Source organism: Anoplopoma fimbria, chromosome 13 (genome assembly GCF_027596085.1).
Source record: "Anoplopoma fimbria isolate UVic2021 breed Golden Eagle Sablefish chromosome 13, Afim_UVic_2022, whole genome shotgun sequence".
Taxonomy (NCBI): domain Eukaryota; kingdom Metazoa; phylum Chordata; class Actinopteri; order Perciformes; family Anoplopomatidae; genus Anoplopoma; species Anoplopoma fimbria.
This window is the reverse complement of record NC_072461.1, coordinates 11,162,407-11,187,770: the sequence shown is the minus strand read 5'-3', so window position 1 is coordinate 11,187,770 and position 25,364 is coordinate 11,162,407. Positions and strand designations below refer to the sequence as shown.

Below are 25,364 nucleotides of genomic sequence, written 5' to 3'. Positions count from 1 at the left end.
ATCCATCATGATGAAACTTGTTTTTGACAGCGCACATCTGTTTCACACCTTTCTGCAGGGTAATTTAAAAAAAGAAATAGTTTATAGAAACTTGTATCACTGAGAGCTGGCAAACTGTAGCCGTAAAAGGCATTTGACATTTAATGAATGCCTTAAGAATCACACTTAAATAAACCCATTTGAAGGATTTTGTGAATACGAGTGCCTGATTTGGATCTCTGCAGGCTCTATCACCATACTTCCTGAATAAACTGCATACAAAATGTTTAGTGCCTTTAAAGATTTTACTAAATAATAAACATTCTTGGTCATAGTTTGGGAACATTGACGCTAAAGTTAAAGTTATAATTGTTGAAATAACAGTTCTATAGCAACAATGTTGGTCAGCGGCCTGTCGGTCAGCACCACTTTGATCCAGACTGAAATATCTTAACAAATGTTAAATGGATTGCCATGAAATTTTCTACAGAAATTCATCTTTCCCAGAGGACTATTCTTACTGAATTTGGCGATTCCCTGACTTTTTCCTCCAGCGCCACCATCAATTCAAAATTTTTAAATTGTCCTGTACTTTGGTTTAGGATGAAATACGTAACTAATGACATTCCCATCAGCCTGTTAACATGCTAACATGCTACCATGCTAACGTTAAATCTGCTTTGCCTGTCACCGCTACGAAGAATGAGGTGGACCAGCAATTTGTGAGGTAGCAAAAGCCAAAATGAAATAACTAGCAAAAGTCATATCTCGGTACCGCGCGTCTCATCATATTTCAGCCCAATGCTGTAGCTCTGAGGACTGCAGGATTTATCCAAGGGGAAAAACAGCCATGCAAATAAGCTGAGCTGAAATTGCTCGAGTGCTGTGGGTTATGGCGTGTCAGAGTAATAATCCTGTTAGATATGTTAGCCAAGAACCCATGAATACAAAGAAGGTACTTTCTTTGGTTTTCGTGTGTGGTGGAAGTACATGGATATCCACTGTTTGAAATTTCAATATCTAAGACCTTGTCATTTTGGTGTAATTTGTCTCATTAAGTGCAGTCACAGGCCTTTTATTCACACCAAGGGGTGCACTCTCAGCTTGGAATATTGATTCTCTTATCACACACATTTCCATTACTTGGCTTTAGTAGCAGGAGAGTGAAAGAGAAATGCATTGAAATATATACAACTTTACAAAGTCTGTGTTGATTAAACCAGTGTTTCATTTAACATTTCAAATGTACTTTATTTCTCATTTCAGTATCAACTGAATCCTTTTAGAATAATGTTCCTTAAATGATCTGCCGGACCTACAAAAGGGATGAGAGCCAATTTGTATTTCTTCTTGTTGAGGACAAGGGGAACTACAAAGACTCTCTCCAATATAGAGGTTGTCTGGTTGTATCTTGTTCAGTTAAATACATACCATTTAATTTAAGAAAATTATATAAATGTGAGTATGAGTCAGCACAATTAAGATAAAAGCAGGATGTAATGCCGCTGTCTATTGGTCACATTGATCTTGTTTCTTATTTAGAAAAACGACTTGACGTTGGACATCTTTTTTCTTCTTTTGGACAGAAGGAGACAGGAAGAAAAGTTAATGTGAGGCCATTAAACACCCCCAAGTGACCTCATTCTATCACATTTTTAAAGCTCAACAGAAACACTTCGAGTAAAGGATTCATACATAATTATCTAGCAGCAGTGGCAGCTTTGGTAAAGATGAGGATTTATTATTGTTTTTTTCTCCTCCGTCTTGCCCTGTAAATGAATGTCTTGCTTGCAAAACTTGAATGGAAAATTATTGAATAGGTCACTGGAGTGAGGGTGTAGGTGTGTGTGTGTGTGTGTGTTTAATTTGTATCATTGGACAGCTGAAAGGAATGAAATACACTTTCTTGCGCTCACTTGCAGAGATTAGATGAGAAGATATATAGGCCTACAACTTTCATTCCGTCTGCCAGAGGACGGTTAGCTTAGCATAAGGCGTCTAATTAACACATTATCTTTCAGTTGAATCTGTACAATTTAAAATGTATAAAAACGACAAGTTAAGAACAGACTGCTGTCAGACTAGCTGTTTCCCTGTTTTCAGTCTTCATGCTGAGCCAAGCTAACTGTTTCCTTACTGAAACCCATTCATGGTCCCCAGAAGAATGAATTGCAATCCCTTTCATCCCCCACTTTTTCTCCAGCACGATGTCTGGTCGGAAATTACATTGCATCCAATACTTTAGTTTATAACCAAATAACTGCAAAACTAACAGAGTTATCAGCCTCAGCTTGTGATGTCAGCATGCTTGCACCTCAAACTAAGATAATGAACATGGTAAAAAAAAAAAATGACCTGCTAAATATCAACTTCCTTGCATTATTATTCTGAACATGTTAATGTCTGTTTCCTGATACAAACACATTCATGGTCCCCATACGTTGTACTGCAATCACTTTGATCCCTTGACCTTTTGTCTAGGGCAATCATCTGGCCAAAATTACCTTTCATCCAATACTTTGGTTTATGACCAAATACCTACAAAACTAAAGACAACCCATCACTCTCATTTTAGGATTAGTGGTAATTAGCAAATGTCAGCATGCTAACACGTCAAACTAAGATGATGAACATGGTAAAAATGTCATACCTGCTAAACATCAACACGCTAGCACTATCATTGTGAGCATGTTTATGTCTTTGTGCTAGGCCAATCAACCTGTTTCTTGGCTGAAACACATTCATGGTTCCTAGAAGATAGATTGCAATCACTTTGATCCCCTGACCTTTCATGTAATGCCAACATCTGGCCAAAATGACATTGTCATCCAATACTATGGTCCATGACCAAATACCTGCAACGCTAATTCTTTTCTAATCACCCTCAGCTTGGGATTTGTGCTAATTAGCAAATGTAAACTTGCTTTCACATCAAACTAAGATGATGAACATAGTAAAAACATTATTCCTGCTAAAAATCAACACACTAGCATTATCATTGTTAGGATTTTTGTGTCTTTTGTTATAGGCTAAGCTAACTGTTTTTTGGTTGAAACACATTCATGGTCCCCAGAAGTTAAATTGCAATAACTATGTTCCCCTGACCTTTCATCTAGCACCATCATCTGGTAAAAATGACATTTTACAAATACCTGCAATATACTGTATTTAAATTCCCATCAGCCTCAGCTTGTGATTAGTGCTAATTAGCTAATGTTAGCAATGCTTGCACGTCAAACAAGACATTGAACGTGGTAAAATAATTAGACCTGTTTAACATCAACATGCTAAGCAGTTACGTCAAGCTCACCGAGTTACAAACATAGCTGTAGACTTGTGTTTTTCTAGTGTGATGTCAAGTCAAAACTAATTGTTTTATCTTTCTTTTCTCTTATAATTTAATTGAAAAAGGCCGGTCGTGCACAAAGGATGATAAACACAGAGGAGCTGCTGATGGAAGAGACAAATAACTCCCTCTTTCCTTATATAACAGAGAGGCTACATATCGACAGTGCGCTCTGAAGCTGCTCTGTGGGAGAATTATTTATCTCTCGCTCTATTCCTGGGAGGACGCTGTTGACAGCGTCTCATCTCACTGTCTGAGTACTGCTGGTTTCCATTAGGGCAGTGCTTGCAATGCAATGTAGTTGTGGGAGGTTCACCGGTTGCACTATGTTTAAAAGCTTCGAAAGCAGAAGTGATACCAAGGCGAGAAAGAAAAAACATTTATTGTTTATGAATGTGGTGTCACACAGGTCCTGTCAGAAAAGAAACAGGGAGGTGAGGTCTTGGTTTTGAGGTCTCTGTGATAATCCCGCCCTCCCCTCTTCTCTCTTTTACAACAGGCAGCCGGACTTTGGAATTGTTCCTGTCGAGAACAACCTGCACATTCGTGTAAAAGCGATACATTGCGATTGCAAAAGACAGTCTAACATTCCACATGACGACTAGGTTTTACATTTGTGATGCCCACTGTAGTTTATATCGTTATAAAAATGTACAGAATAACATTTTTTTGTGTCTCAGTGCAAAAGATATATTTCGAAAAGAATTTCAGAAAAGCCGTGCCCTTGATAAATGTCCCCGCCCCCCATGTCTCCCCCTGATCTGTGCCCCCCAACAGTAAAATAACTGGCCCATTCAGAGGACCACCAATAAATAACCAACAGAAGCAGTTTTACAGTCACCGTCAGATAGCAGCAGTATTTCAGCTTTGACTTTAAATACATATTCACAAACAACAGTGTGCCACTGTACACCCACAATTCTTCAGAACAACTTTAACTATAGATAATAATAATTACAGTTGTATTGATAGTAATTACCATGACGAAAACAACCTCCCCCCCAAAAAACAAAAATCCAATGTGTCACATCTGCATTAAAGTATTTACATTGCTTTTTCAAGTTCTCTGGCTTAATTTCCCGTGTGTGAATTTCCCAAGTAAAAGAAGGCAATGGAGTGTCTCTAAGGTAAAAGGCTGGGTGTATGGGGAGTTTATCAGCTGGTGCAGATGCTGTTGATAGAGATGATGGCGGGGTCCACCAGGCCGAGCTCCTCGTGCTCGTTGACGCACAGCTGATAACCGCAGCCCCGCCGGCGCTTCAGCGGGGTCACCTTGGCGTCGGGCTTGGCGCGCGGCGGCAAGAGGAAGCCCACGCTCCCCGCGATCAGCATGTGCCAGATACTGTGGATGTAGAAGTAGTTCTCCTCCGTCTCCACAAAGGCGTAGAGGGCCACGGCCGACGTGGCGATCATGGTGCCCGGGAAGAGGAAGAACACCCAGCGCTTCCAGGTGGGCGGGTAGCAACGCCGCCGACGGATGGTGCGCACCGTCTGACGGAGACATAAAACAACGTCTTTTTCAACTTCACCATTCAGACCTATTTCTTTTCCATTAGGTTTAAGATAGCAAACTGTATAGTTCATGCGATAACGATTAATTTGTTTTTTTCGATAAATTAATATCTGAAACTATACTTGGGAGTTGGGAAATGACAGTTACATAAAGCTTAAGGGGGGTGTACACATACAAAACATGAAAAACTCTAAGCGAACAAAACATGCAACACTGCAATGACAATGGAGATGAAGTTTGGATAAAGTAGCTGTAAGCCGCACTGACTAAACTAAACAAAGTCAAAACGAAGGAAAATAGATTTTCAGCACGGTTAATCACACAGTAGCTTAACTTTGCGATTTGTCCATGTCAGGTTTGCTGACCTTTCACCTTGATGTTGCGAAATCCTTGAACGGGAAGTGCGAAATAAGTAAAATAGCCTGTGGACCAGATTGTTAAACTGTAGGAAGATCTGTATTAAAATTATTAACTTCTCTTCCATATTAACTGCAGACTGATATTTCCAGAAAAGAAAGACAAGATCTCTGCTTCAAGGTAAGAACTGCACAATGCCAGTAACTTGAAATACTGAGATCCATTCGCTAACCCAATTTCTTATCATATTTGTTGAATTGCCTATTTCGATCACACAGAACCAGATAAATATTTATTTTATTTTGATCTGACCAGATCAGTACCGAGTAAAGCTCAAATAAGGCTTATCCGGGCTGCTCGTAAGCAGACGTGCACAGCCGTCGTTTGAACACGTTTGTGTGTTTATGGGGGAACCACAGTGTGAAGAAAATGCAGAAATCAGGAAAAGGAAATAAATTTCACTCAGGTGACAGAGTAATCAAACCAATAAATCAGAGAAACACATTTTTTTAATTTATAGATTGGCTTGACACTACCTTGAAGAGGAATTTAATTTCATTGGCTCTGATAGAAAGTCCCGTGTGGCAGTAATGTGCTTAAACGTACCACCAAACTCTGTCTTTGCTATGCTGGTAACAAACAAAAAAATGTTCAGTGTTTTTCCTTAATGAGTCTCAAATTAAACCAGTCCTTTCCAATAAACTTTTTAAGACAAACATTTGCACGTCAATTTCTTTCCAGAAAACTATTAGGGACCCAAGGGACCCATTCAATTCTACAGTTAATTTCTTTTACAGTTGATCTCAAAGGGCCCCTGTGTTTAATGTTCTTCCTTCCTTAATTTAATGAACACATTTCATGTATAAGCGGGATATTGAAGTGGGAGATCACACAGGGAGCAGACATTCAAAAGATGGAGACCAATGGGATTTGGGTGGCAGGCGGTTTGGTTTGCTTTGATTGGAGGAAAAGAGAGAGCACGAGATGGGACTCTTAATAAATCTCTGTTGGTTTTTATTGTATGAAAATTGCATTCATGCCTCCCGCCGCCGCATAAAGTCCATCACAACGATCATAATCAGCGGATAGATGTTTTAAATTGGTCATCAGCGAATAGCCAGTCACCGCTTTGGCTGTTTCTGTTCTGCCAGTTACATGTGTATGATGTTTCTTTTTGTTTAACACAGAGAATGAGCTCACTCGTCGCAGAGCACGAGGCGCAGAGCGACTAGGTCATTTCATTTCTTTCTAAACAGCGTTCAGAGAGTGCTTCCTTATTGGATTCGGTCTCTATTTTCTTCAGTTCATAAACACTGATTGCGTTTATTAGATTTTTTTTTTCTCCCAAAACATTTCCATAAAGAATCCCGACATCATCGAAGGAAATGTGAGCCGTTCACAAGTGACACAAATAATTACATGCATCCTGACGGTAAAAATGGCTCTGATTGAGTTATTATGCTGTTTGCATTTTAGGTTAAAGACTAAGAATCTATGTGAAGCCAAGTAAACCCAGGAATAGAGCGAGAGATAAATAATTCTCCCACAGAGCAGCTTCAGAGCGCACTGTCGATATGTAGCCTCTCTGTTATATAAGGAAAGAGGGAGTTATTTGTCTCTTCCATCAGCAGCTCCTCTGTGTTTATCATCCTTTGTGCACGACCGGCCTTTTTCAATTAAATTATAAGAGAAAAGAAAGATAAAACAATTAGTTTTGACTTGACATCACACTAGAAAAACACAAGTCTACAAACCTGAAATGTGTTGTTGCTGCTCCAGTCCCTTTGAAAATGCACATTTTTTTGCAGTTAAGACAAACAAATACAGCCCTGGATGGTCTCTTCATGCATAAATCAGAGAGCTCGTTTAGTTTGGAGGGTTGGGGATATTCGGAATTGACAGATTTGAACTTCTCCCTGCTGCTGCTGACACCTCCGCGAAGCAGCAGACGCCTCGTGCCCTTCACTTGACTGATCTAATTCGGTTTGTGTCTGGGAACGCTCAGAACGGCGGGCTTTGCAGGAACATGACAAGCTGAAATGAAAGGGGCTCTTGTAGAAAATGTGTGGCGCTCAAACTCGGAGGCGCGGCGGCACAGAGTGCTGAAACGCAGAACGTACGCCATTGAGCGGCTGATGAATTATGAAGTGTCAAGCGATCAAAGCGCAAATGCAGGTTTGAAAAAACAGCAACATTAGCATAAGATCCAAGTGACCTTTTATGAAAACGTTGCTGCGCTAGTTAGTGTGTAGTTCGTCACTATGGAGGGATTATTCTGCTCTGTTTCTGTCATTTTGGCATCGCACAAAATGCTGTGTACAATTATGTAGATATTGTCACAGTATAACCAGACCATGATATTTTATAGTTGTCAAATAACATATGTCAACAAGCAATCTATAATTGAATCACTAATGTGCCAGAGCCTAAGGGAGCCAGCCAAAGTGGAAGCCAATGGCTATATGTAAATCTAGAAATACACATTTGAATGATACAGTAGTAACAAAAAGCGCTGTCCAAAGAAAAAGATTCCCCTCTATGGTAAAATATACTGTCTCCTAGCTGTGGTTCTAAAACTGGAGGGTTTAACATGGTGGAATTAAGCAGCGCTTCGTCTTCCACTGTTTCCGTAGGAACCTCCAGCTCGGAGACCCGGTAACTCTCAGAGCTACAACTCCCACACTTTATTCAAAGCGAAGCTTTCTCCAAGGAAACCACAAACCTTGTTTTCAAACTCATGTCAGAGGTTTGGTGTTGAAGGCACTTTTTTTTTTTCTCCAAGAACCTTGCCTGAAAGACTATTATTTTTTATCTTCTCAGTTCAGGGAGCACATTATGACTCGGAGAAGAGTCGGTGGAAGTACAAGCTGACTTATAATGGAACTACAACCCATGACTAATACCCATAGGCTGCAAAACTTTTAAAGCCCCTTTCCATGCTAATGCAAAGTAGCTTCATTGGTCAGAGCGTCATTTTTTTAGCCATGCACATGTTCCAGCCCCATGTTCTAGCCCTGAGCTTAAAAGATGGATTAAATCCTTTTACACCTACTAGCATGAGTAACAATAGAGGGACAGTGCTGACACATTTCATCTGCATGTTCGAACAAGCTCGTCTATTAACGTCAAACACACATTATGTATTAAAGTGAATCATCCTTTTCCCCGAGTAAAAAATCCCTGGTACAGCACTAGTTCACACACTGTATTATATACTTTTGGGGTAAAGAAATGTCTTTACCTCGGAAATACAAGATAAAGAAGCTAATATTGCTATAATTTGGTCAAAAAATATCAAACTACATGTTAAAAATAGGCTAACTTTATTAAAAGCTTATGGTTTTTACTATTTTCCCATTATATCTTGGGATAGTAATTCTTATAAGCAGCGGTTAAGGATGTTCCTAATTACATTTTGAGTTTTAGGACCAGTCAAGTAGTCTAAAAGTCAAAAATGAGCAAAATGTAATCTATAAGGTTAATAATCATTTGAGAAAATATTTAGTGTAATAGAAGAGCAATTAGAAATTCTTAATCACATTCTTTAACAACCAAATTGTCTTTTAAAAGGGGAGATAGGGAGCGTTACGATCTATCGAAGCCTATCGACGGCTCCTCTAAACATGGCGACGGCAAAGCCGGTAGCTCAAAGCTAACGGTGCTAATGGCTCTAATAGTGCAAACAACTGCAAAAGCGTTGATAGCACTAACAGTTTTTATCTGAGAGCGACATATTCATTTTCAGAATGTTAAATACAGCTCCTTTAAATGCCGCTGGAATCAATATGTCCCCAGTGTACTCTCCAGTCACCCTGGTTAGGATTGTGCCTCCCAAACCTGCAGTGTGGTGTAATATTTGATGAAATGCCGGCAGGGACTGTGGTCTTACAAGTGTCATGGTCTGGAATAGCTTATACCATTAGTATCTTAGCATGCACATGAACTCATTATGAAATAAACCCAAATTTTAGCTTTAGGCTACTGTCTGCTGTGCAGTGAATATAAGAGTTGCCCTCACCCATGCTACGGCCATGATGCCCAGAGCAAACAGGCTGGGTCCCAGCAGGTTCCACAGACCGTGACGGTCCAGCTGCAGAGCCATGGACAGAGACATCGCCCCCAGCAGATACAGCACCTTGACAGAAAACACACAGATCAATAACAGCCCTCTATAAACACTGTTGACACTTTTTACTTTCTCAGTAAAAAGGAAGACATTTTTTGTGGTCGGGAAACAGCACATCACTGCTTTTGGAGAGAAAAATACTTAAAAAATTCCAATATTCTCCTCATGTGAGAAAAAGGGGGACAAACGCTCTGCAATGATTGACAGTTACTAAAAACACCGGGAGATGATTTTGTTCAGTGTTTGTTGAACTACATTTCAGTCTTTCTGCACCTGTGTCCTGTTTTTTTGGGGGGGAGGTGAGAGTTCTACTTTTTCTAACACAGCTGGTGCATTCATGGAGGTCTAGTGTAGAACTGTGTTGCTGCAAAAAAAATAATTAAAGAAGCTTAAATGTTCCACAAACAGGAACAAAACAGCAGGAGTGGGTGGGTGCAAGTTAGGTTGAGAAAACTGAGTAGTACTTGAAATAACTTGTCTGTATTAATTTGGTACAATTCACTATGGTAATGCACTACGAACTCTAGCGTGAAAAGTGGTAACAGTTAGTTGTTGGCTTAGCCAGAGAGATCATTTTGAAAACTATTATCAATTAACAATTGGGACTGGCGATATTCTATATTTTGGTATTATCCACCAATCCAATGATGGATCCAATGACGATTGCCAAAAATTACTTGATGCTACTAACAAGTATTGCCTGTGTATTCAAACCCTGGTATATTGTATTCCTCTGCACCATAGAGCTCCATTGTTGTGCAAAACTATTTAAAATGCATCAATGAGCCACACTGTTGCACCGTGTGCACGTTCCTTCATTATCATAAACACCTGTTTATTCCGACTCAATCCAATATACAATGTTGTGGTGCAGTAAATATGCACCAGAGCACTGTGTATTATTCCCCCACTGGAAATTGTCCTCAACAAATGCACAACTTACTCCAGAAAAAGCTAAAATTCAGTATAAAAGGCAATTAGCATTTTTTTCCAAAATGAAACGGTATATTTGAGATCCATTGTTAAACAGTTACATCTTCTGTAGGAAGGAATGGGCTTGGGACATTTAAGTCAGAAAGCATTTAGAGACAGAGGAAAAATGCCAACCTTATCCTTTAATGTCAACTGCTACTACAAGAGCTGGCTTTCAGCAATAGCATGCAAATCTGTGATTACAAAAAAGGCAAAAGCCTGTAATTTTGCAGAATAATAAACAGAGTGAACCTCCACCATATGCTTGAGAGACAAGATATAACAAAGAGAACAAAACACTGACAATAGAGGCCATTGCTATAAATAATGCCAGTTTAGCTCTTTTTTCTCAAGCTCACAATTTGACATAAAGCCACAGGATATAAAAGAAATAAAGTGGAGGGGGAAAAAATCAATAAGCTGTGCTACACATGCTTTGGGAGACGCTAAGCTTCTCCAGGATGCCTGAGGTCTGCATTCTTCTGTCTGGAAGGGAACGTGAGGAGAAATTGGGGGATTTTGGAGCTGGGAAGGGATGACCCATGCTGCAGGAGAACAGCACTAATTGGCACAGACCAAAGGAGGGGAGCGCAGCAGCGCGGTACAGCCCGAGGACTCTGTGCAGCAACCGTCATCAGTCATACTGCACCGCTGGATCGCACAGGGGCCCCCGAACATGCATGTATACATGTATAGACCCTTCAACAGCCGACGTCATGATTAAGTTACAGTGTTAGCTGTAGGCAAAACAAAGGAAAGACTGGAGGCAAACACAAATCACCTGACAGTAGTGGGCTAAAGTTACACACCAAAAAGCACAACCTTTCTCTGTTGTTGGGTGGATGAGTCGATATCGCATACATTTGAGAAGATCCGAGGCACTGGCATGCTACAATATCATCGAAGCGTTTCAGATATAAAGAGAAATTGTTGCTAATGGTTTAGCTTAGACTCCTCAGCTGTCACAACTGTTGCACCACAGGCTAAATAATCTGAGAAATGGAGAAAAAATATTACTAATATGCTAAACTATTGGAGAGATGAAGAGACGGCCTGCGGCGGGGCATATTTTCTGCAACCAGTGTAGCATGATAGTATGGCTGAATTAGCACGAAAACTAGCGGATGACTGGCTACTTAGCTAGCTTGGTAATTCTGCGATGCTATAATGAACAAAGTGTTCATTTATCTGGCGATAGCAATGCGCTTTCCTTCAATGAAACAACAGTGTGTGGATGAAGCAAGAAGTTGCTAAATTTTTCCCCATTTAGCGGCTGGCTAGTTATCTTTCTACCCCGCTGATTGCACCATGCTTTCATGCTAACATGACATTGGTCACAGAAAATGAACCCTACAGCGGGCCTTCTCTTCATCCCTCTAATAGCTTAGCCTATAAGCAAGAAATTTCTCCATCTCTCAAAAAAGTTAGCCTGCTGCAGTGGACTAGTGGCCAGATGGGTCTGTTGGTCCCTCTGCCTCACTCCTCGCCGCGAGGAGGCTACTACTACTAGCCTGTCTGCTCTTCTCCTGGGGAAGTAGTCTGCCAGTGGCGTAGGGGTCGCTAATATGTTATGGTTAACTTTCTCAAGTAACACTCGCGGAGAGTGACTGCACATATTGACAGAAACTATTTTCCCCAGCCATTATAAAAAAAACAACAACAAGCCAACAAAACTTGTTAGCCAGCGTTAACTAACGTCTACAGAGAATTATCCTGCCTCTAGCTACACTCCGCCTACAAAAAAACGTCTTCATAATTACTTACAGAAAAGAATCAACAAAAAAAAAAAGTCTACACAAAAGGTCTACTGGATGCAGGCATGAATGCATCTTTTTGAATTTCCGTGTTACACATCAAAGTCCTGGTACAACTTTGACCCAGCACACTTACCTAATTGTGGATGTAAAACATTTCAGATGGGCTCACTTTTGTTTTTTATTGTATTTAAAGTGGCTTTTCTAAACAATTGTTGTTTCAAACCCTGTTGTACTACGTCTCAGGAAAAACTTAGTGAGAACAATGTTACCATAGCCGCCCAGTAAAAGAGTGCCAACACTACAAAGATGAGATCCAAGTTGTACAAAAAACGCAATTATCCTTTAAATTGACTTATCTGGCGCAATGACCTTCAGCGAGTTGAGATAAACAAATCCCCTGTTGCAAAATGTCATTGCAAGATATCCAGCTTACACATTTGTAAGGATTCTTTGACCTTCGTAGGACCAAAAGTCACATACACACCTACACACACACACACACACACACACACACACACACACACACACACACACACACACACACACACACACACACACACACACACACACACACACACACACACACACACACTCTCTATCTCGGCCCCTGGGTCCTTCACCCTCTACTGCTGCTGCGGTCATGGACTTCATCAAACAAACAAACAAACAAACAAACAAGCAAACACACATACACAAACAAACACACGCACACACCGTCTCTCTCTGGTACACAAACACACACAGCTCCACTTGCCAGTCCTGACATGTGCGATTTGATTAGTGGCTGCGTTCTGCAGCGCTCAGCAAAAAATGAAAACTCTAGAGGACAGCAGATGTTCGTATACTCTCCCTCCCTCCCACTACTCCGCCCCCTCTCCCCGTCTCTTTATGGACATAGACACACACACACACACACACACACACACACACACACACACACACACACACACACACACACACACACACACACACACACACACACACACACATACACACACACACACACACTTTCCCTGTGACTGCTCCATCTTGGTGTGCAGCCAAGGAATGACCCGGGGAGAAGGTGCACCTGTTAGTGTTTACTGCTATCCACCGCAATATGTCAACAACCGCAGAATTCAGAGCACATTGATCTTCTGATTATTAACTCAAAATTGAGGCATATGCCGTACCCATTTAAATCTCTCTGTCACAGCTCCACAGCTCCGCTCTTCAGTCCTCCATCACTTAACAACCACTAGAACATGGAGCTCTCAGTCTAGGTGCTGCCGGACCGAGACCCATGCCAGCGGACATGAGTTTTTGTCATCCAAATTCCCAACGCATCATCTAAGGCCACATCCACACTACTGCGTTTCCACTTAAAACCAGGGTTTTAAAACCAAAACAATCTCCGTCCACACGGCGTTTCAGCACCATTTTAGAAAGGATTTCCGTCCATACTAACATTCCTGAAAAGAATATCACATGACTTTTCATGTACACTGGGCATGCGCGTTCTGGGGTTAACAGGAATTAGATTGGTTGCTTAGTTACAGAAAAGACGAGTATTATTGTACTCTTTAACAATAAAAGGTTGTGCTTGATACTTAAGATCATGCTCTATAATCTTCCTCTTTAAACTGACAGAGAAAAATAGTTTTATTTTTCAAACATAGTTTTAACGCTGCATGTCATGCTCTATCTCGAAGAGTTTACAAATGTATCCATCCTCGGGAGCATTTTTATACTTATCCGTTTTCGGTGCTCTAAAACTCCGGCCTAGTTTGAAGGCTCAGTGTAAACGTAGCAAAAGATATGTGTTCTAAAATGGAAATTTAGTAGTGTGGACATGGCCTAAGATTTTGTCTTTTTTTGTAAATGGCTGCTTCACCATTTGTACACAACCCGAGCCAATCAGAGCCTTTTGTGTGGCCGGATCATAAGATTTGCTGCTCGTTAAAAAAGCAGCCATCTGAGCTTTATTAAATGATCAGATAGCTAACAATTCCTACACTTTGTCGTGTCGTAATCCACTCGAATGCTGTGCTTGTGAAGTTGTGTGCTCGACTTCCCATACCGGAAGCTCACAAGTCTTATTTTAAGTGGAAAAATAGGACAAATGTGCCTACACTCACTGCTCTTGGGCAAACTAAAGTTCCATTAAAATCGTCCTTTTTTCCTTTCAGCTACATCACCCGACTCTCATTGGGAGGTTAAGTAAGTAGAACCACAGCAGGCAGCCTACCTGTTTGATGATGGACTTAAGCCTGGCCATCGCAATGACAGTGACCCACACTGACATGAGCGAGCCGAGGAAGTCGCAGAACTGCAGGACGTCGTACTCCATGATGCAGAAGACCACGATGCCCGGCTGGTCGCACGCGTGGTAGAACTGTCAGGGGAGAGGGAGGAGGCAGTGAGCGGTTCAAGCAGAAAGCAGATGTGACAGGGGGGAAAAAAAACATCAGTAAAATAATTTTCTTTGGTGAGTTTTTTTCTTTCTTGACAACAGCTAATGTGCACACTATTGTTTGACAAGATGTGTGTTGTTGGCTAAGCACAACTACTCTCAGACAAAGTGATAGATCTTTCTGGTTTGGTCTAAATTTAGCCCGAAATCGGTCTTCTGTTTCAGTCACCACTCTCTGAGAAAAAATGCTTTTGTGTTTTCTTCAACTTTGATCAATTCTTACATTTCAGAATTTTTTTTCATAAAAAAATAAATAAGACTTTTATTTTCAACTGACTACACAAATCTTATAAGTCTGGTGTGTGATTCATCTTGTCAGTGTCTTCAGATGGCTGTTTTTTTTCATGCAGGACTCAAGCAGTTCTAAAAGTATCCTTCCTTGTTAAACACTTGCAAAGCCAATTCTTTTTTTTAAATTTGTATAATGTTTGCACCCATGTTTGCTGGCTTGCCTTTCTTTACTTACAGATAATTCAAATATTGTTAAGCTACAGACGGAGCAGTAATCTTGCTTGTATCAGACCAAATAACTGTTTAAGGGTCAACTCCTTTAAAATATATATTGTATAGAACATGCACCGCTTTGTTCTTTTCTGTGGCAGTCACTCACAGTGGAGAAGAACATGGTGAAGATGTAGACGGAGGCCTCCAGCAGGTAGTGGCTCCGGACGGCGATGGCCACGGGTGGGACGAACATCAGATTGCTGAGGCAGAGCAGCAGGGTGGAGAGGAGCTGGAAGCTGTAGGAGTAGGCTTCCGAGTTGTCTGTGCACCCCCAGCCCTCCCAGCCTAACACACACACACACACACACACACACACACACACACACACACACACACACACACACACACACACACACACACACACACACACACACACACACACACACACACACACACACACGTCAGTACTGTACTGTGTGATGATCTAAGAAAGTACAGATCTAAGAGCTTTCTGCAGGCTTTATCGGTTTATAAAAATAGAGTTGAAGCGGTTTCCGACTTCCTGAAACTCTAAATAAACTTTTAGGGAAGGTCTTCTTAAATCTTTCGGCTGAATGGATGAGAAGAAATTCTACTGTGGATGAATCGGTTCGCTTCAAAAGCTCATTCCCTTCAGAGTTTAACAGCACCTCTTAAAATGCGTAAAATATTAAAATCTCTCAACGAGATAAACGCTTCATCTGCCCTTCCTTTACAAACAGACATTTCTCTGTGGGAAAAAAAGCAACAACAATCAAAAGCAGATATGTGTGAAGTTGTTTATCCCATAAACAATGGAGCCTCCTGGTGTGAATTCCCTCCTATCCCCCCCCCGCTTTGCCACTCGAAATTGGATCCTTATCAAGTGGTGGATTGGATGAGACAGTGCAAATTAAATATTCGTGAGCGCTGTTGAACCGGGGGGGGGGGGGCATTTGCAGTGGTGGGAGACGGGCCAAGGGCAAGTGGTGAATGCAAAGCGCCTGCCAGGAAGCAGTCACACATATGAGGTATGACAATGGATTTAACTGAAGAGAAGGCAGCTCTGATAAAAGAAGATCAAAGGCAGGAAAAGGCCTCAGAGGACATGCTTTGTTTAGTTTCATAAGCTCATCTTTTATTGAAAATCTGCTCGTAATTAAGAGCGTGTTTCGTTGGCTTATGTGAGGAGATTAATACCAGCGCGCTGTGTGACTCGTTGGGGGACAGCGGCACGTACAAGCTAATCTCTGCCCTGCCAGTTTGACTCTGGAAAAAAAAAAAGACCGGTGCCATCCCTCCTTACTCTCCTCTCATTTTCTTGTCACTCTGTGTGACGCATTCTCCAACAAATTAGAAATTCTTTGCATTAGTGTTGACACAGTTTCCTCACAGAAAGTTCTATCTTATCTTGAAGCTTTTTGACTGCTGAAAATCCCTTCTAATAATTAATACATTGTCATGCTTTTTTCTGCTAATTAATAATTACTGATTAATAATGAAAGGCATTGTTGAGTTTACATCTCATTTGTACAATTATTTTTCCACTCTTATCAAACCATCTTGCTTTGCTTTGTTAGAACATGGCTTCCATAACTGGGTTTGGTGAATGGGAATGCAGTTTGATAATAAGGCGGACATTAAAATAGAATCAAAAGAAGACATAAATGGACCAACAAATCTGAATTGAGTTCACATTTGGAATCCTGCATGAATTCAAATCAACAAAGAGGGAAAGAGAAAAAACGAACTGACTTTGCAATGCATTGCCATAGATTTTACATGAACTTGTTACCTGCTTTGCATTCACACGCAGCGTAAAGGTAGTTGTTGGTGCGCAGGAGCTTGCACTGTCCATACGTCCCACAGTCATTGATGCATGGAGTCAGGTACGCACGCATGTACACCTCGGCAGTGATGTTGACGCATGCCTCGAATCTGGAAAAGGTCAGAAACAGGCAGGATGTTAGATGGAGGTGAGCATGGGGACCATCAGGGGGGAATTTCAGTATGAAAGTCCTTTTAAATGGATTTCAGCTGTCATATTTTGCACTTAACCTACACCACCACTGTCTAGATGGAAATATCAAAACAAGTACTGGATGGATTTCCATGAAATGTTATACAGACGTTTATTTTTCCAATACTATGAAATTTAATGAATTAGGCGATCTGCTGACATTTCCTCTAGTGTCACCATGAGGTCCATGTTTGTGGTTTTGTTTGATATTTTGACAACTATTAGCGAGATAACCATTAAATATCCATAACTGGAACAACTCTCATGATCCCTTCGCTGTTTATCAAACACCTTTATCAAATAAAAATACTTCATGGCCCAATGCTGCCAAACTAATAACATCCACATCAGCTTCACACGTACTATGCATTTCTTTCTAATTAGCAAATGTTGCTAATATGCTAAATTAGGATGGTAAACGTGGTAAACATTATACTTGCTATGCATTGATACTGTGAACATGTTAGTATGCTGACTTCATTTCACTAGGCACTGCCACGTTATAGTTTCACAGAGTCAATCAGTGTGACTGTAGACTCTCATGCTCCAGCATTATAGAGATCAAAAGGCCATTTTAGGGTTGTCAGATTTCAGACACCTTTACTTTGTTAAGCTTGTGCAATATCCAGAAGCAATTACACAAGCAATCATTCACAAATTATGCCCATGCTTTAGAGACCAACAGGGGAGCTTGAATTCTACTTTATAGTTTAACATTCATTAATTATCTCAATTGAACCTTAGCTAAGTCCCGCCCTCGAAAGCAAACGTTACGTTTCGAAGTAAAAAGTTGTGGAGCTAACATTAGCAGAGTACGTTGGCGCATCTTTAACTAGCATTAGCACCGAAGCTACAGTGAGTGCATTCACACGCTTCTTTTGCTTTTTAATGATTGTAACTGTGAATAAAGACCGGTCCGGCTTAACAGGAACATTGGTGTTCCTTCATTTCATTGTCTTCTGTCTCGATCACGAGGTGATGTAGTGGTTCACTTTTAAGATAAGATAAGATAATCCTTTATTAGTCCCGCAGCGGGGAAATTTGCATTGTGATCTGTAGCTCTAGCTTCTATCTTTATCTTTTTAACCTGTCTTCACTGCTGATAAGGTTTGACATCCTGGATATACCCTTCAAACGCATATTGTAGACCCTTCTGTCTGCTTCTATCTGAAATTCCATTTTTGTTTTTCCAAAAATAGAGTGAGTTAGTGACAGTCTGGGCTCCATGGTAGCTCTGACAGCTTGACTGAGTAGCAGTGGGGGCAGGACTAAGCGAAGGATCAATTACAGTAGGTAGCCCACTTGAAATTTTTCAATACTTTTCATATTAGAAAAAATTGCTCCATTTTAATGCCTCCTGTTTGTATTTCTAAAGAACCGTTTAAATAAAAGGTAGAATTGTTTATTTATTTCACAGCCTGATAAAAGTCGTTGTTATTGTAGTGCAACTAACGACTGCACATGGACTAATATATTATAAATTAATCTTTGATAATATATGAGATCAGAAAAAACTTGCAATATTGTGCTTTCATTAAATCTTTTCTAATTGCTAGCAGTCAGTCACAGAGAAGGAAACTCTAGAAGCGATCAAATGTGTTTCTTTGCTTTTTTCCCAGAACCTATTCTTAATTGGCACAGCTGCTTGCTTCTTAATCTTCAAGTAATATCACTCAACATAATTGTAGCCTTGAAGAGCACCTATCATTCACACTACCTCTTTTCTTCTCCATCGAGACCTGATTAATTTAGCATGTGTACATTTCCAGGAAATCTAACGCACAGCTACGTGAACCTTTTTTTACATTTACATACCTCAGCAAATGCTCTCATGTGAGGACGAGACCATGTCCCACACCATCTGTTATTATTTGTTATTCAAATTCAATTGGAAAGTCTCAAGTGGCCGGTGAAAAAATCTGCTTAATTTCATTCTGTTCACATTTTTCGGTGCCATTAAGGGTTGGGCAAAACAGTTCAATCTGCTGAATAGCTAATCCTTAAGAACTTGTGAAAAACATTGCGTTGGACAACTTAATGGAAAAACTGCCCCCCACCCCCTTCCCTTTGCGACATTTCTCTTAATGACTTTTAACAACCCAGAGAGAGAGAGATTGTGTGCTTATTGCACTCATCTGTGGATTAAACTGTACATGATGTTTGAGGGACCAAAAGAGATAACAAGATATTTTCCAGTAATGAAAATTTAAGAGTCGTGCCCTTTATAAATCCCCCCTCATATCTTGTAGGCGCAATGCATTGTGCCAGGGTTCACATTATTTTACGGGACTTTTCCAGGACATTTTTAGCGATAATCTTACTGATATGACGGAGATGGCCCAATACACCAATATGTTCTTCTATGTGGAGGTGTCATTTAAAGGACTATCACTCATCTATGAAATCATCTAAATGCTTAGAATGAATAACCTGAATACCAAAAAAATATAATTTTGCCTACTTTGCAAACCAAAAAAATGTATACTTTAGCCTCAGTACTAGTAATATTAAGTGGAGTCTTTAACAAGGCTAATGACAGCCACCATGAGCTACTGCTACAAAAGTTAAACATTTTTGTTATGGCCCATTTAACCTTAACAATTCAGCACTGGGTTTGAGGAGGCAGTACTAGCAAAGTAAAAATGGACCATTAGCCAGTATTTTGATGGTGTTTTGGGCTCCCATTCATTGTTTTGACCAATGCTTCCCGTTCATTATGAACCAACTATCTCAACATCGCCAAACACAGATTTGAAACCATTGCTCTTAGCCAGAGTTGAATCATCCACCCACCCTTTGCAGGCAAAACAAGCTAGCAAGCACGTTAACTTTAGCATCTTGACCAAATATTGCTAACCAATTATTCAAACAAGTTGGGAAGTGTAATGTCATCAAACTTGCATGTGCTAACATGTGACCAGACTTGGGGGTCTGTTCAGAACATTTCAACAAAATTACCAACAGCAGCCTATTCAAAATACTCTTGTCCATAAACAATTATTTAAACGTTAACGTCCTTAACATCACTTTTAAGTGGCAATGTTAACCTGTTTTTGGAACTCTGATAGACAGCCTGTAGTTCGTTCTCAGCTAAAGGAAAATAATTTGTATGGGCAACATGAGATTTTCCAGGATATATGTCGTTTGCCTCTAATTTTCCATGTGATTTTATTGACTGGAAAATTGGTTTTCCATGGGTAGTGATGGGAAATCTGAAAAATCTGCTTTTTAAACCTCAAAATCTAACCCTCTTCCATGTCATATGCTAGGTGCGCACCATGGGCACATTTATGAAGCAAATCCCAAATTAATCTGCTGGGTGACAGATGGGAGAGAATGTGGCTGAATGAGGGAGGCAGCACCGTGAGTCTGGTGTCTTCATTAGAACACTGAATTATTCATCTTGGTAAATAAACTAGTGATTGTTATACCAAGATGTTTTTTAAAGAAATACTGAATGTCCTATTTTGCAATTGTCTTCCTGTAATTGACAGCAAATATTGTCTCACAGAGGTCGCTTCGGGGCACAGGGAACAAGCCGAAAAACAGATTATGATACTGTCAAAATGTACAAATAACAGTCACGTAAATTGTTTTAATGAATTTGAGCTTGCAATTTATGTTTTGGAGACTTTATGAGTTAGAACCCTAGTTTCCTAGAGCACACAATTAACACCATTCTTTCTATTTTATGGGTATAACTGAAAAAGCTTAACATTTTGGGAAATAGACTTATTTGCTTTCTTGCGGAGAGCTAAGGCCATGGCACACCAGGCCAATGGGTGGCCCTATTTTTGCAGCGTGTACTGCACCCGTGGCACTGTTCGGCTCTTGGTGGCAGCTTTCGGCCGATTGTTGTTGAATCGGTAACTTAGACCATCAGTGAGAGAATTCACTCAGATTGGCAGTTCAGCTTGTGCCCCACAAGAGAAATGGTAGTGAGAAAGCAAGCTTCATCTAATTTTTCATATAAACAGCCACCCCCTGCTGCTATAGAGAGTAATTACCTCTCATGCAAGCGCAGAACGTACCTGCTAGTTGGCCGTTAGCTGTAGTCTTTACCGTGTTCAGGTGCAACATTTGGTCAATACAATTGAGGAACGTGAGGCAAGGCAAAAGTCTGCTTTTTCCGCTGCTAGTTCCTGAGATGGCTAGCTATTTCCTTTGTTTCCAATGTTTATGCTAAAATAAGTTAGCTGGCCGCTGGCTGTAGCTTCATATTAAGCGTACAGCCATTATAGTTGAATTGAACTTCAAAATTACCTCAAGAGGGTGAATAAGCAATTCTTTTAGCCAAGTGTTTACTTCTCCTTTAAAGACAAAAAACATTTGGCCATCGATTTTTTCTTCATGAATAATTCTAAGTATCGGCCACTGAAGTTCTCCAATGAAGCAGAGTGTAAGCATATAGGGTAGAAATACAGGAGCAGCATTGCATTTCTTACCCATGTTCCGTTGCACACAGAGAGCGCAGACTGAGGTACCAGGTGCCTGTTTGCGGGTAGGGAATCCTCAATTTGGTGATATTAGAAGAGGCGTTCACAGCCAGAGAAAACCCGGCATCGGATTCTGCAGCAGGAGAAAAACAATCAAAGAGTTTAAAACTGAAAGCGCTTCTTGGAAACGGCATTAACAAGAATAGATTACATTTTCTGATAAAAATGTACTTGTTTTCCTGAAATTTACTGGAATACTGAAACAGTTGAAGTTGCAGTCAAACTTCAAAATACGAAAAGAAGTTGAAAGAGCCATTCAATTGGTGTCAGTTCTAGTGTGAGATGAGGTAAGTTGAACTGAATGTGCTGAAAGGAGTTCAAGATTCACTTCAAGTTCAATCATTAAAATAAGTTAAAATGTCAGTCATGTGTTGATAAGATTGTCAGTAGAGGTGTAGGTCTTGATAGAATTTAGTGCTAGTTAAAGTAATTACAATGAAAGAGTAATCACAATTCAGTGTAATCTAAGCAAAACAGGTGGAGTAAAGTGTGTAGGAATATTCAAAGTTTTGGGAGTTAGAGGTGCTGGAGAAGTGTTTTTGTATGCTCAAAAGTGAAGCCCTGTATGAGCCTTAAGGGCCGTCCACACCAGGAACGAGAACTTTAACGAGACATATAATGATAATGATGTGAGTATCCAAGCTGATTCTGTAAACAGAACGCAAAGTACGTGCTACTCGCTCCATCTGTCTACTTCACTAAGGCACTGTCACCTAGTATTCTTTAGCTTTTGTTTTCCTGGTCAGGAAACGGCAGAGAGAAAAAATAAAAGAGTTAACTAATGTATGTACTCAGGAATATACGAAGGTGTATTTGTTTCACACAAAGGGTGTAGATTAGTAAAATGGTCGGTGAACATATTTTCCATCAGCAATAATGTGTTGAAATTAACAGCATCTCTATCTCCTCGCCTCCGTAGTGCTGAAAGACCAACAATGTCCCGGCTGTGCGGCTAATTTTCAACAGTTTTCTTTTTTTATTCTTCATATTCTTATTAATAAGAAATAAAGTGATCCCAAAAATATTTAAAAGTTAATCAGTTTTTATATTCGTAGAGAAATATAAACCATTTATTAATTTGGGGGTCATTTTTGTTAAAGTTCAATTTAACATACCTGATTCACATTTCAGTGAGGAGTTTTCCTTTAAGAAGAGAGGCATCCCGTGGTTCAGGCAGCCAAACACTGTGACATTAGCTCCTTTCAGCGTAGACTGTAGAGGAAGCACAAGTACATGTCACTCATCTATCCGACCATCAGCCATCTGCTGCCGTCACGGCGACGGGGCCAACGCCGTTCACGGGTACCTCAGGTCTTATTTCAGCAGAAAGAATTTAAATCTAACACATCAAGTGAAACTGCTCTTCCTCTGTCTGCCTGAGGCACCTAGATGAAGATGCTGGCAGTTTATCTCCTTAAAGCATCAATTATACATTAATGTTCTCAGGCATTAAGAAAAAAAAATCCAGGAGAATTATTCAAGCGTTGGGAGCTGCATATGCTTATACAAATTGGCTCACCCCACAGAGAGGTGAGAGGAGACCGAGGTCCAATTAGGTGAATCGGTAAAAGGACAACCGGATTACAAATAACAGCAATAAATTACTGCTCGTGATAATAAAGTATGGGTGTGCACTCAGGCGTTTGTTAAGTTTCTAAATTCTCTCTAATTTATTCACAGTACCTCTGTATTTTGGAATTAAGAGCATTGAAATGTTTTAAATCTACCGTGGGAAAACTAAATTACTGAACTTGAAAGTGCAAGTCAAACATAGTAAAAGTATTTTTCAGAAAAAAAAAATAAACAACTTGATACAGCACATTAAACTAATTTACTTTGTGTCCAGAGGGAAATGTGCTTCATGGTAGGGATAACTTTAGGCAATTATTTCTTGAATAAATAAGATCTCTATCACCGCCCCCTCTAGCACAAAATGAGCATAATGTATATGCAGGGAGTTGGCAAAGTTGTTGATTAATGCAATGACTCAACAAACACTTTGCCAGGTGCTGGGATTTCAGGCTTTCCTAAACTCGCCATCTGGCCCATACTCTCTTGGTAGTAAGACTCAATCACGCCCACTGGCATTTCAAGATAGTCAAACTTTACAACTTAGTGGTTCATCCACACACCCACATTGCTATTGCGAGATGAATGATAATGTTGTCCAGCTAATTGTCTGTAACCATTGTAACATAAAAGCATGGTGGAATTAGTGTAATGCTACAGTGGTTGCGTTACGTTAGCAGCGGTCAACAGTAACCTTTCAGCTATTAAGATATGAGTTCATGGCTCTACCCCTGTGGGTCAGGGCACATCCTCTGATTGAGGATCAATCACAAACTAAATTCATTTTTTTCTGACATAAATTTTAGGCTTACTTACATTTTTATACAAGAGAACAAGATTAAGTTTTTATATGTTGCAACTACATGGTCTGGAAGGGCAATGGGGAACTGCATGAACATGCATTCCCTCTACTGGCCATCAGGGGAGACTCCTCTGGCTACAGAAAGAAGTCTGGTTGTATAGAAGTCTATGAGAAAATGACTCTACTTCTCTCTTGATTTATTCCATCAGTAAACATTGTAAACATGAGTTTATGTCTCAATCTCTCAAGTCTTCTTCAATACAGCATGATGTTCATTTAGTAAGTTATGGTCCATTTAGAGTCAAATAGGCCATAAAGAGGATTATGCTTTAGGGCGGGGCTACATTTTTGATTGACAGGTTCCTACCAGAGCGCTGTCCAGTGTGGGAGTTATCCGTTAGAATATTTACTCCGTCACAGTGTGTTTTCAGTTCATTTAATTGTAACATTTTTGGTTGCTTCCAAATGTCTTATATAGCGTGCGGTTGTACTTCAATCCTCCATCCTCTCGTGTCACTTCTGGTTGCAAAAAACAAGATGGCGACGGACAAATTGCGAACTCGTGGCTCGAAAACCATAGTCCACTAACCACCCACTCAGTGGTAGAGCGGGTCATCCTTTAACCAGAGGATTGGTGGTTCGATCCCTGTCTCCACTTTTCCATGTCGTTAGGCAAGACACTTAACCCCAAATTGCTCCCGTAGGCGGTGCCTAAGGTGTATGAATGGGTGTGAATGGGTGAATGACATGTAGTGTTTGAGCTGTCGGAAGACTAGAAAAAGTCCATTTACCATTTACCATGCTTTATTGCTAGCAGACTGGTGAAAACTGGATCTAATGGTCCCCTGCCTCTCCCCAGCTCTGCGTTCACTCTCTTCCCCATCAATCTCCAACAACACTTTATGGTACCACTGGTGTGTGTTGTCACCATAACAACTAACACCAATCGCCATTTCTTTTGTACCAGTCAAATGACCACGGAAAGCAGGGCTGTATTCCTAGACTATTTATATAGGTGACTTTTTCTTCAGAGCCACCACAAGGTTGACATTTGTGGTTTAGAATGATATATCAACCACTATCCAATCGATCGCAATGCAATTTACAACAGATATTCAAAGCCCAAGAGGATAACTTATAATGACTTTGCCGATTCCTCTGACTTTTCTTCTAACACCGCCACATAGGTCAAAGTTTATTCAATGTTATATCTCAACAATTTGGCACAGACTCATGGTTCTCAGACAATGTACGCTCAAGGACGTCGGTGATCCTGTGACTTTTCCTTTCGCGTCACCATGAGCTTGACATATAAAGTCTTTTTTTAATCTAGTTCTTTATCATTTTAGTCTAAATCTGAACAAAACAAAAAAGCGGAGATGTTTCCTCATCAACAAAATCTCATTAGCCACATTGATATAGAGCAACGGAAAGAGCGAGTACTCTACCTTGTGCCGACCTTATTGACTTCAACAACCAGACGCAACCAAAGCTCTCGGCTGAAAAAAAGCTG

General features: G+C 40.3%; 1 protein-coding gene across 1 annotated transcript in view; it reads right to left on the bottom strand.

Annotated features, from left to right (window-relative positions):
* Positions 1-3,726: 3,726 nt before the first annotated feature.
* The window catches only part of tmem8b (transmembrane protein 8B), a 44,869-nt gene continuing 23,231 nt past the window's right edge, over positions 3,727-25,364 (bottom strand). Inside the window, exons 7-13 of the mRNA XM_054611250.1 lie at positions 22,596-22,692; positions 21,430-21,553; positions 16,760-16,902; positions 15,113-15,291; positions 14,278-14,424; positions 9,214-9,330; positions 3,727-4,816 (exon numbers count right to left, since the gene is read on the bottom strand). Coding sequence (XP_054467225.1) covers positions 4,481-4,816; positions 9,214-9,330; positions 14,278-14,424; positions 15,113-15,291; positions 16,760-16,902; positions 21,430-21,553; positions 22,596-22,692 — 1,143 coding nt within the window. The 3' untranslated portion in view covers positions 3,727-4,480. The remainder of the gene's footprint in view (positions 4,817-9,213; positions 9,331-14,277; positions 14,425-15,112; positions 15,292-16,759; positions 16,903-21,429; positions 21,554-22,595; positions 22,693-25,364) is intronic.